Source organism: Nipponia nippon, unplaced genomic scaffold (assembly GCF_047370975.1).
Source record: "Nipponia nippon isolate SJK-2023a ecotype South Korea unplaced genomic scaffold, ASM4737097v1 scaffold_4, whole genome shotgun sequence".
In the NCBI taxonomy this organism is placed as follows: Eukaryota; Metazoa; Chordata; class Aves; order Pelecaniformes; family Threskiornithidae; genus Nipponia; species Nipponia nippon.
Window position 1 is genome coordinate 57,861,712 of NW_028262358.1, and position 12,751 is coordinate 57,874,462.

Consider the following 12,751-nt stretch of genomic DNA (forward strand, 5'->3'; position numbering starts at 1 on the left):
CATGTCAACTAACACATTTGTTCACATATATTAAGACCATTGTGTAAATGAGATTTTTTTTTTTCACTATAAGACATGATTTGTTGAAGGTCAAGAAGGCTCCTGTTAAATAGACTTAACCGGTTAGAGTTTTAAAATGCAAATCACCAGTCCACTCTCATTTGAACATGTTCAGTAACATGTAAGTAGACATTCCTGGAAAATGAGTCTTTTTGTGGCTGCAGCTTTAATGAAATGGACAACTGATTTTATTCCACAGAAATGCAGAATTTCTCAGTCAATTAAGTGATCCCACACGAGGAGCTGGAGTTGCTGCTGCAGAACAGATAACCTGACTGAGGTGAGAAAGCCTTAGCTCAGCTGGTTTCCAGCACTCAGAAGGTTTAGGCCAGCCAGTCCTTTGTAGAGTGTCTTCCACCTTGTAAGTGGTCACCAAGGTGACTTCACGCCTGGTATTTGCCTGTGAAGTGTCAGGAGAAGAGATGAAGGCCTAGGGACAATTCTCCTTTGCTGCACACAGTACAGTCCATCACCTGCTATGCTGCTCTGACCATCACAGGTTTGCATTCCTCATTACTTGACTGAATATGCATGTTTCATTTAAGCTTTTGGTCTTCATCGAGCAAGCTGGGTGGAAGCATTGTCACATTTTTCTTTTCCTTTTCTCTCTTCCTGAAGAAATTCAGGTGATTTTCCCTCAAAAAAAAATAATTCACTGGAATTGTTGACCAGTTGAGATTATAAACCTACCATGTCATTTAGTTTATTGCTTTTCCGTATCGGCTGAGCTGCCTTTAAGGCAGTTCTTATAAATCTCCTGTTAATCAGGAGTACTCAAACATATGAAAAGTTTGTCACTTTTTTGCAGTTAACAGTATTTCCCCTTAACCATTTTATTCTATCTAAAACCAGGAAGGAAGCAGGGAAGTCTTTACAATGATGATGATATGGTACACACACCGTATGATGGACATTCTGTTAAGAGTGGCAGTTCCTGTTTAATCTTTGAGTGTTAACTAAGGAGCAAACTTACTTAACTGATTTCTACTACATGCATAACTTGGGAGGAGGGGAGAGGGAGGAAGCCCAGAACATATAAACCCATGTATTTCAATTTACACTTACTAGTGAATAAACTTAAAATTATCGTAACACAACTTCAATCATTATAATACCACTCTTTTTATTGTAAGAGCCAAAGTAATTAATCTGTATATTTACGATCCTTGTCTATGATTAGTTTTCTGTCACAGGATGTGGTGAGTCTGTGCTGTTATGACTATATTTTATTTACTAATATTTTCCTACACAGTGCCGAACACTTCCTGCTGAAGAAGCTGAATGGACAAATCCATGAAGATATCTTTCATTTTCCCTGACAGTGAATGATGTTTCCATATATAAACATAATAATAGAGTCATTACATATGCACTCACATTATCATAGCTGCTGTGTGCTCAGTGTTATTCAAAACAAGGCAGGAAGCCAAATCTCCCTAGTTCCCATTTTGATTTAAATTGTATTTGTAATAAAGGGATTTTCATTCAGCCTAAATGCAGTTTCATCCTAGTCCAACAAACCTCCCCACTTCTTTTTTTTTATTATTATTATTATTTTTCCTTTATTCTAGGTCACTCAGTCCTGATAAAAGTGAAATTCTCCTCTGGTGGTGATAACAGCAGTGCCACTCAATGAACTATAACAAGGGCTCTAAATGCATCTCCTGTAGCATACCACAGTGATTTGCAAAAGTGGGAATAAATCAAAGCAGTGAAGAGATGCCATGTTGAGCCAGAAGCTAAATGTTACATCTTGTTGCATGAGGCTAGGGGGAGAACAGATCCTGTTTTTCTGGCAGCACAATATCTTTGTGCTTGTTACCTCCAATCCAACCCCATTAAAACAATCATTCAGAATCTGCAGGAAATTGTCACCTCTTTCTTTCATGCAATGGCAGCTGGTATTGGTGCCTACACACATTTCTCATTTCCTTCAAGATTTTCAACACACATAAAAAAAAGAAGCTTAATTTATATTAAAAAATGTGTCAGCTTACCCTGAGGCTCAGCACGGGCACCAGGGAAAAAAATAAAAAGATAAATGCCTCTAGGTGAACTGGCAGAGGCTCTAATTCTCCACTCACTCTACTGCTACACAGTATGCACCACATTAATCATTTCACATAGGCAGGCATTTAAAAAAACTTCAACAATTTTAAAACAGATGCATTGCCCTAAACTTAATAATAATACAACTGTATCTCGTAGAACAATCTCAGTTCACACATACTGTTTTCACTAATAGAAGAGGTATAAAATAATATTGGAGTCTTCTGTGACATAATTTTTATTATTCTGTTTCTTTTGTCTATACAGTTATGTCCCCTCTAGTGGGCATTTTTGTGTGTGTGTATAAGTATACATACATAATGTCATTTGTCTTATTCAAGTGCTGACGTAAACAGGATGTTTTCTACCTCCCATTTTTACTGTGTGGCTGGGTAAATGTGTTATGTGATCCTAGTGAGCTCTGTTATGCCTCAGTCCAACTCAAATATAGTTTTTCTTTAACTTTCTGTGCTGGGGAATAGGGAGATATTTTCTCACTTTTCTAGTTTATGTGAATGTTACAACATTCCCATATTTTTTATTTTGTTTCTCCCTCATTCTGGAATTGTCCTGTGCTCTACGTGCTTAACCGTGCTAAAGTCACAAAGCTAAGTACAAATAATACTTGAAGGTGGAAGACAACATCAGATCTAGGAAGGTGGCAATGATATACTCAAGCGTGAAAGATGTGCAATACAAAGCTGTGGGAGAAGGACTGCTTTAGGGGATAGGACGTATAGTCGTGGCAGTTCTAGTGCCAGTGAGCACTAAGAGAACATGAGTAAAGATTTGTGTTGCATGGAGGCCATTGTTTCATTGCTTTGATATACAAGGTGCTGCATGGCTGGCTGACCTAACCAGCTGGAGGCAGTCCTCTCTTGGAGAAAGCATCAGCAGTTGTACAGATGGCATGCATAGCTTTACGTTAGTCCCAGTATGTTAGAAGATGTGGCTCCAGGGGACACTCCATGGGACCTGGATGGGTTGTTTGAAACACAGTTGTCGGACAACAGCGTTTCCAGCAGCTCTGCAGCTGGCCTCCCAGTATTTCAGGACTCCCAGCAGCTGCCTGAGAAGGCTTGCAGAGGTGAAAAGATGACTTAGTGTTTTGTACCTACCTCGTGGTGCTATGTGAGTATAGCAGAGAACAGATAGCTATTCTGAGTAACATAGTCTGTGACCTATGAGGAAAGGCTGGATCAGTTGCAAGGCAGATTTAAAAACAACAAATGCAGATATGAATTAGACTTTGTTAAAAATGCTAAGCTGCGATATATGTATAGGTGCATTTTACACCCATACACTATTCTCAAGGCTGTCAGCTTGGCATATGACAAAATGGCAGGGAAACACAGTTCCTCCCGCATCGGCAGAGATTATTGAACAACCAACCAAACAAAAGGCTCTTCAGTATGATGGGGAACTTGTTGGGCATGGATCCTGCAAGTCAACAACTGGTTGCACAGCTGGTGTTGACAACAGGGATCTGGCTATTACAGCCATGAGACCTGCTCTGAGGATCAAGGACTGTTAGGAAGAGATGGGGTCCCCTGCAGTGGGGCAAAGGTTGGCCAGCCTGTGACGAGAGCTTTAAAGTAGGAATGATGGGGAGGGAGTGGATGACCAACAATCAAGTGAGGAAGTGGTGGACTGGGGCAACAAGAAAAGTGTGCGGGATGATGTGAACAGGAGAGACATTGCAATCAACAAAACAGGGCAAAAGGGGGCCCACCCCAAGGATATCCACACAAACAAGCAAGAGCCTACAAGACAGCTCTAACACCTCTTCTGTAAAACCCACATGACTGGATGCCTCTCTGAAGTGCCTGTACACTCACACACGTTGCATGGGGAGGACACAGGAGGAATTCCATGCTTGGCAGAATCTCACGCAATTTGGTCCTAGAGAGAAGAGGGGTCCAGGAGAACTGGATGATTTTCAAGAATCACCTCTTCCAAGTTCAGAAATGATCCCTCTTGCTGTGGAGTAAGTCAAGCAAAGGTGGTAGGAGGTCTGCATGGATGAACAAATCCCTCCTGACAAAACTCAAGCACAAAAGGAGGCTTACAAGAGGTGGAAGAAGGGACAGGTGATGCAGGAGGAATATAGAGAATATTGAGTGTGCAGGGATGGGGTTAGGGAAGCCGAAACCCATGGGGAGTTGAATCTAGCAAGAGAAGCAAAGGGCAAGAAGGGCTGCTGTGCATGTATGAATAGCAAAAGAAAGACTAGGAAAATGTTGGTCTGCAGCTGAAAGGGGTGGGGGACCTGGTGCCCAAGGAGAAGACAGAGGTACTCAGTGCCTTTTTCACCTCAGTCTTTACAGGTAAGGCTGACCTTCAGAGCTCCCAGGCTCCTGAGGCAAGTGGGAAAATCTGAAGCAATTCAGACTTACCCTCAGCGAAGGAGGATCAGGTTAGGGAGCTTTTAAACAAGTCCATGGGAACTGATGGGATGTACCCACAAGTGCTGAGGGAGCTGGCCACTCTTCATTTTTTTTGAATGGTCGTGGCGATGGGAGGAGGTTCCTGAGGACTGGAAGAATGCAAATGTTGCTCCTGTCTTCACAGAATCAGCTCTGAGCAGAGGGTTTGGAGTAGGTGATCTCCAGGGATGCCTTCCCACCTCAGTCACTCTGTCATATATCTGTGATTCTGTATCTTTTAAAACCCATTCATCAGTGCCCATGAAGCCGTGTGACATTTAAAGGACACCTGAAACTTTTTTTCAGTTTCAGTTGCCTGTCTCAGGAGATCCATTTGCTGAGTGCAAAAATTTCTGGAGTCACCTTAACATATTAACCCTCAGAACATGTTAGCTTATGGCATGCACAGCCACCATCGCTGTGGAAATGGCAGGTTTAAATGGTGCATAGTTTGGCAGGGCAAAAGGAATTTGTTGGACAGTGTGTATGTAAACAGTATGGCTATGGCACAAAAGGTGATGTGGATACGGATGTGTGCGCAGTGGGAGGCTGTAAGTGCAAAATCAGAACACCAGGAAGGAAAATGCTTTGAACGTCTGGGCACGATTTAAACAGCAGGAATGCAAGGATTGCCTGCGGTAGTAGTTTGATCATACACAACAGTGAGGTACAGTTCTAAATGTCCATTTTACTCACGCCTTGTTCTTCAAAGGTTAGTGGTTTGTGCTTGTTTTCATACAGATGTAGATGGATTCACAGCATCATTAAGTAAGCAATGGAGAACTGGCCCTTCAGTTCTTTGAAGGAAAGGCTAAAGATGGGGTCCAAATCTTTAGCTGGCATAGGATGGCATTTTTCTATTGAAGTCAATGCACCTACTTCAATTTACAACTCCTAATGTCTGGCCTGAATGCTGCAGAATGAGTAGAGGACAGGAGAAGGTGAGGAAAAAATACACAACTTGGTCATACCTGTTGTGTAGTTGAGAAGTACAGCCTAGAAACTTTCTTTGTTATAGTGAAACTGAACTCCTCTTGGATCAACTGATGAATATGAGTTGCATGTCTTTTGAAGGATCTTAGAGAGAGTCTTGGGTCCACAGAAGAATACTCCAATAGTGTTGCTGTAATGGTAATAACAACAAAAACATGAGGGTAGCAGAGTAAATGAATAAACTGCACCTTTTGGCTGCCTCCAACTTTGCATCTTTTGAAATGGCTTTGTGAGAAATACATTTGAAAAAAATTGTGTTACTGTCACAAAGTATTACGGTATAATTATTTTAATACTTTACTGTTTAGTATGTCTTATTGCATTATTTATTTGGCTTGCTATATTAGAGGTCACAAACTATTTTAAATGGTAGTTCTTTGGTTTTGATCTTCATAGCTTTTTCTAATCAGAGAAACAAACATACTGCTTGGGCTGAAAATTGTTAATGCTTTTTCTCCAGCTGAGTTAAATTTAAAAAAACCAGCATAAAATTCTCAGTTACTTCTGAGTTTTCTGCCCCCCCCCCCCCCCCCCTTTTCTGCCTATGGACAAGTTTTAAATGGCTGATTCAATAACAAAATTTGGAAATAGGTAGTTCTTATAAAACAAGAGCATGACCATTGTAATAAAGAATTGTGTTCATAAGCACACAAGTCTGTTACAGGGAGCTGGAAACCTGGTTACTTGCTGCAAAGTGCTTAAGGGGTTTGCTTCTAAGTACACAGCATGTATTGCTTTAAAACATATGTATGTACACGCAGATACACACACATGCTGTGCTACTGGGGAAAGCTCAATCTATGTAAACGCAGTACAAGTGACAAGTGACAGCATGAGTTTCAAAAAGTTTGCTCCTGTAAAGGAGGGGCTGCAGATATAATTTGGGTGCCCAAGCCATAGTCCTCAGAAGTAGTGCCCGTATTGCTCTGGTGCTCGATTGCACTAGGTTTAGCCTGGAGTGGTATATTGCTGCTAATCTGCTAAAAGACACTGTTGCAGCCAAGGGAAACTCTGTGGACCTAAGTGCAGGGACCCAAAATTTAGTCAGCTTGTAAAGGCCGATTGTGCCATCACACAATAGAAACTCTTGAGTTTCTTTGCCTCTTGAACCTTCTGTAACTCAGAACAAGAAAAGGTAGGATATTTTTCTCTCATAAGGAATGCTTATTTCATGCAAGGTTTTCTTTAAAAGGTTCAACATTGGCCGTAAACATGGGCATCTAGGTTCAGAAGCAAATACAAATTTTTCTATTACTTTAGCACTGGCTTTCTAAGGGAATAACACAAGATCCAGTATAGAAAGTTAATGCCCATCTCCTTCGCTGAGCATCAGAAAAACATATTTTTCTCAATTGTACTTAACAAAAGTAACAAAAAATAATGTTCCAACTGTAACTTTAAAAACTCTGTTTATGCAGTAGAATCCCTATAAAAGGTCTTTCAAAAATCGTATTTTCTACTCTTGGCCTTTTTCTACTTTTAATCTTTCATATTTCCTGATTGTATTTATTTTGACCTCCATCAAGTGGTTTCTCTATTACTGTTATTTTTGCAATTTTATGGTATTCTTGTAGCTTACTGTATTCTCTTTGATCTATTCCCTTTCAGCTTTTTCTGGGGCCTTTTTCATCTTTAAAAAAAGTTTTCTTCTTTTCTTTTTGTATCTCTGTTTCCCAAGTGCAAGTCTTTATTTTGCATTAGCAGGTAAATGTTTGGAAATCATAAAGAGTCACAAAGATTCTGGAATTTTCTACTGCTGAACACAAAATATTTCAAATTCTTGCTTCAAAGGCTCTCAGGAACAAAGAAGCTTTTCTCAGACCACTAGTGAATCCACCAAGTTCAAATGAACTGTCTTTGCCAGCAGAGATGAACTAATAACAGAACAGCATAGTCTTGCAAGAGTAGCCAAATATGTTAGGGGAACAAACATATCCTTGACATCATAAGAAAAAAATCACAGTTTATCTCTTTAATAACCATCTTCAAGGGAAATTAATGCTACTTTGTCCTTTGTGCAGAACAGTAATTGGATTGTGTGTTTCAATTATATCTGGACAAAGGCCAGGATATTGAAATACTTCTAAATATTAGATTTTCTTGTCCAAAAATTAGATTTTATTGGCATTCTCTTTCCGAGATTTCTTCATTAAAAGCTTCATTAAGCATAAATCTTCTTTCCACACAGCAAAAAAACTAGATTATTTTAAAAGGGTCATTTAGAAAGGTTTGCCCTCCCCTTCTCCCCCTGTTTATGCTGAGAGAAGAGTTGCCTAACAAGGTTAGAAGCCAGCCTGCCTTACCTAGGATGGTTTTCGGCTAGTTGCTTGAACTCATGGTCCCAGTTTGGCCTTCCATAGCAGGTCTTCTGTCTCAAACCAGTAATTACATCCATCTTGTCGTCATAATGTAGGGCTATGTGAGTAGCCTAAAGGCAAATTTACAAGATAATAATTTTAGAGTCAACAATGTATACTCCAGGTAAGAGGAGAAAGCAATAATGCTGCTTCATGGTGAAAGAGGGAATGGAAAGGAAACTGTAATTATCAGATGGAAGGAGGACAGAGGAGAGGAGAGGAGAGGAGAGGAGAGGAGAGGAGAGGAGAGGAGAGGAGAGGAGAGGAGAGGAGAGGAGAGGAGAGGAGAGGAGAGGAGAGGAGAGGAGAGGAGAGGAGAGGAGAGGAGAGGAGAGGAGAGGAGAGGAGAGGAGAGGAGAGGAGAGGAGAGGAGAGGAGAAGAGAGGAGAGGAGAGGAGAGTACTCAACAGTTCAAAAAATGACTATAAGTGTAAAAAGCACTTCTAAAAGTGCCTGAGACCTCAAAGTAGTTCAATTTCTTGAGATGAAATGTTTGAAATGAGTTGGGATTAAATACCTGTCTTTACTGGCCTGGGCCTAAGTGCCTCAGTCACTTTTACAGGCAGGTCGTAGATTCCTAAACCTCTTCTCAGCCATTGAATACCCCACCCTACACTTCCTTCACTGCAGATCCTGAAGTGACAGTCACCATTTTAAAGGCCGAGTTGGAGTTTAGGAAAGGGAACAAAGTGTACTGTAACAGATTTTGACAATAAATACTAGCAATTACATGCACCTTAAGTAAGTCCAGAGCATTCTGCTGCTGATGTACCACAGATGTACAGCGGATGTACCAGCCCGGCAGGGGTAAAACCCTGAGTGGTTTGACTCTTCTCCTCAGGTGGAGGCAGATGCAGAAAGTGGATCAGCTCAGGTGAAGCACTGAACTAAGCGAGCTGCACAGCTCCCAGTGCCAAGAAAACAAATCCTGATTTTTCTGGGCGTTTACTGTCTCTCAGCTCCTATGCTATGCCCATTACCATGCTATCTGAGTACTTCCCAGGTGCATTTAAAAACAAAACCACCATCTCTCCTAATTGTGCTGCTATTGTGTAGGAGTAATATGCTTGTTTTCACTACAGACTATCATCGTTACTATCACTGTCAAGAAATTACCAGAGGAAAGGTAAGTTAAAAAATGGGCTTTGCATTTAGTTCAGGCCCTAGCATGATCTAGGCATCATTATCATCTCTTGCAGAAATGGTTGCTGAAATTTAGATCCATTTCCTGGGAATATTGTATCTTTCTCGTGCTAATGAGTCTTCCATGTTGCTTAACAACTCAATTATTCTGGTCAATCACAGTTGTCACAAGAGGTCATGTTTCTAAAAGATTCTTCTTGTTAGTTTGGGCCAATGTCATAGAGGACTTGGAATAGCCTAAGATAGAACTTAAAGTGTTTGGTGGGAGTGGAAGGTAGGGAATTGCAGGATTTTTTAACTGTTTACAGCAAAATTGCCACTGAGCAGATGGGCTATTTCTGTTCACATTAAGTGGAACTTTTCCATGATTTTTGGTGTTGGCCCTTGCTATAGCTCACAGCATTAAAGTTGCCTAGGAATCTCAGGGGCATTGCAAAGAGCAATAGGCTGAAACATGATTTCTTGTCCAAGCAGAGGCAGACATGTGCCGTATCTGTTTGACCATCTGATGCCAGCATGGAATCTACAAAGAGCTCAAAGCATTGAACAAACATTATGTCTCAGGAGTAAACACCTGCCGGTAGTGGAGGGTGCACTAGAAGTTATAAATTGCCCATCCTGCTTAAGTTCAGCTTCACCCAACTACTGGTCATCTTATGTGATGAGACAGGGACAGAATGGGGAGAATGTTGGTTTTGTTGTTTGCTAAGGGAGAAGTAAAGTAAAGCATCATCCAAATATTACTGGTGTTAAAGCTCAAATTTTGAGGAGTGATGAATGGAATTTACTAAAGATAAGTAAGACCCATAAGATGAGGGAGCTTTGTGGATGTCTGAAGAGGATGGAGCTGTTACCTAGCACAGTTCCCTGGGCTTGGTCAGAGCAGGAGAAGCAGCCACTGAAAAGCATTCCTTTTTCCCCACAGCCCTTTAGAGGTGGGATGCTGGGGGGCTCCAGGAGCAAGAGCAGTACCAGTGTAGGCAGGGAGGCAGCACAGCTTCAGGGATGCTCCTCTGTCACCTAACCAGCAGCACAGGATAACGAGGCAGTGCTGACAGGAGACTGGATGACAGGGTTTGAAGAGAAGAAGGAGGCACTTTGGAAAAGTGCAGGGCAGATGAGTGAAGAGTCAGACATCCCAGCAAGAATAGTTGTCTCTCTACCTGACTTCTGGCCTGATGTTTGCCCAAGAGGGAAGTGGGATGATGACAGCTGAGAGATGAGGGCAACTTTGTGTTTTGTTATGTTCCTCAATAGCTTCTTTCAAAACAGGTTTTAGGTAATACCCTCTGATACTGCTGAGGCACAGTGGTGGTTTCTATGACTGCCATATACTTCACGGTGGGAGTAGATTTTTCTGAATACAGCTTTATGCACATACCTCATTACTTGACAGAAGCCCTAAGGAAAGCAGAAAGAAACAATGTTTTTTTGTGGCAGCAGAGGCAGGAAGGGAAAAGCTCTATGAAACCTATTTTTTTAATCTCTGCTAGACAGTCCTTCATTCAACAGAGACAGCAGGAAATAAAACAGTAGAGCAAAGACTTTCTTGTGAGAGTTTTTCTGGCAGGTGCCTAACCAATCGCAGTGTCATCTGAGTGATCCATTAAAAATAAGGAGAGAAAATCAACTCATCTGGGTCTAGGTAAAGACTAAAGAAGTTGAATAAATTGACCCAGTCTAAGGATTAAGCACCTCAAGTTGGGATGATCCAATGAAATTGTAGGATGGCAAATTTGAAGTCAAGCAGAGAAAATCTGTTTTCAAACAACATGAATTAGTCCATAGAGTTTGTTGCCAAAATGTTGTAAGCACAGCAGGGTTCAAAAGTGTACTGGACATATATGTGAACAACAAAAATTATACTAAATAATAAGAGTAAACAACACGTTTTATACAACCCTGTGTTTCGAAGATGTGGACAAAATGTCCCTTCACAAGCTCCTGAAAGGCTCTCTGCACTTTTCTGCAAAACACCTGGTAATCAGCACTGCCCAAGCCAAGATACAGGACTGGAAGGATGACTGGCTTGATTTCTCCATTCCTGTTTTCCTAAATGTGAGATGGAAACAGACAGCTTGGTGTCGTTATATTTACAGTTCTTTGTCTCTCTGCTTCATCCATCATTTAGTCAGCTGTTCCTGTTCCATATGTTACCGTACTGGAAAAGCAAGGTACATTAACTCAGACTCGTAAGACTTTCATTATTACCTGACTTTCATCCCAGCCAGTAAGAAATATACGATAACTTAGAAAATCATTTTTCCCTTTTTCAGCCATTTTTGTTTCCAAATGGAACAGAAGATCAGCAAACCACTCAAATGCTGATGGGTCTCGACAAATCCAGTAAAAATAAACCTGTCAGATAAAAGTAAAGAGATTTAACAAGAAGGAAACTTTCAATAAAACTTCCTGATGATTAGCTCAACTCATTAACCACATAGCGTGTGACTCTTCTCTACTGTAAATTTAAACATAATTACACATCATTTTGATGATGTAGTTTATATCTTTTAAAAATTTCATTTTCTTCTTAAACATTGAGTGAATATATTAATGTAGTAGTGAAGATGGGCGATGTACAAGTTTCCCATCTCCCCCTGCCAGTGCATCTCAGCTTTGACTTATAATATCTAACCCTGCATTTCTTGCAAATAACTTGATTATTCTTTGAAATTTTGATTTATTTTCAGTTACGTTTAAAATGGAATTTCAGTTTCATTCAGCACTGAAGCAAGGAATTTCTGTTTCTCAAGACCTTATGCCATAGGTTAACAGTTGATGTGGTTGAAAGGCACAGTTATGTTCTTCAAGTCAGATACCCTGTATAAAACAGACTACACCCCTACTTCTTTTTTAATGTATTTCTTGTTTAAATTGGAGCATATAATTTCTAGAGAAACATGAAACTGTAATTTTAAAGTTGCCAAAGGGGTAAAATGAACCACTATCCCATGATTGGTTTTCTGTTGGTTGAAAACCTCCTCTCTATGAAAAATTTACACAGGTTTTCTCATCCAGATTTCTCTAGCTTCATCTTCCATATGCTGGATCTTGTTTTAGCTGTCTATTGGATTGGAGAGCCTGTTATTAAAGTTTTGTTCCCCGGGTAGAAATTAGAGGCTGGGATCAAGTCATCCTATAATCCTCTCTATGGTAAACCAAACATTCCTGGGATCTGTCACTGAGAGGCTAATTTTCCATCCTTTAATCATTCCTATGGCTTATTTCTGTCTATTTCTCCTCTACTGCAGTCAGTCACAAACAGAGCAAAGCGTTTGTTTAAAAAACCAACAAAACTAATTTATTAGGATCTTGGCATGGGGTAATGTTTGCATAGGGAATAAAATCTTTCAAACAAGATGGTTAGTCACTGTCCATATGATGATGAGAGTTTATTTCAAGAGTCCTTGCTGTGGCATCTTCAACTGGATCAGATGAGACTCCCCAAACCCCTTTTTCTGCTCAGTTCTTGTAGCCAGCTGGCCCAGGGACCATGTGATCACTCCAGCATGTGCATGATCTATTATGATCTATTGTGATCTATGGTCTTAACTACATACAAGGCATCTTCTAACTAATTAACTATGTATAAAAGACTGTCCTGCGTGACCACTTCTGCAGGAACAGTTTCTGCTGACCATTTGCAAATGTCTTATCCATGTACAAGTTAATCGATTTTGCAGCAGGAACTGCCTGCGGAGTCTCAGGACTAGTGAGATT

General features: G+C 40.6%; 1 protein-coding gene across 1 annotated transcript in view; it reads right to left on the reverse strand.

The window, feature by feature from the left end:
* Window positions 1-5,531: 5,531 nt before the first annotated feature.
* Window positions 5,532-12,751, reverse strand: part of NOX3 (NADPH oxidase 3) — a 39,480-nt gene continuing 32,260 nt past the window's right edge. Inside the window, exons 11-13 of the mRNA XM_087775770.1 lie at window positions 11,240-11,386; window positions 7,832-7,956; window positions 5,532-5,658 (exon numbers count right to left, since the gene is read on the reverse strand). Coding sequence (XP_087631896.1) covers window positions 5,532-5,658; window positions 7,832-7,956; window positions 11,240-11,386 — 399 coding nt within the window. The remainder of the gene's footprint in view (window positions 5,659-7,831; window positions 7,957-11,239; window positions 11,387-12,751) is intronic.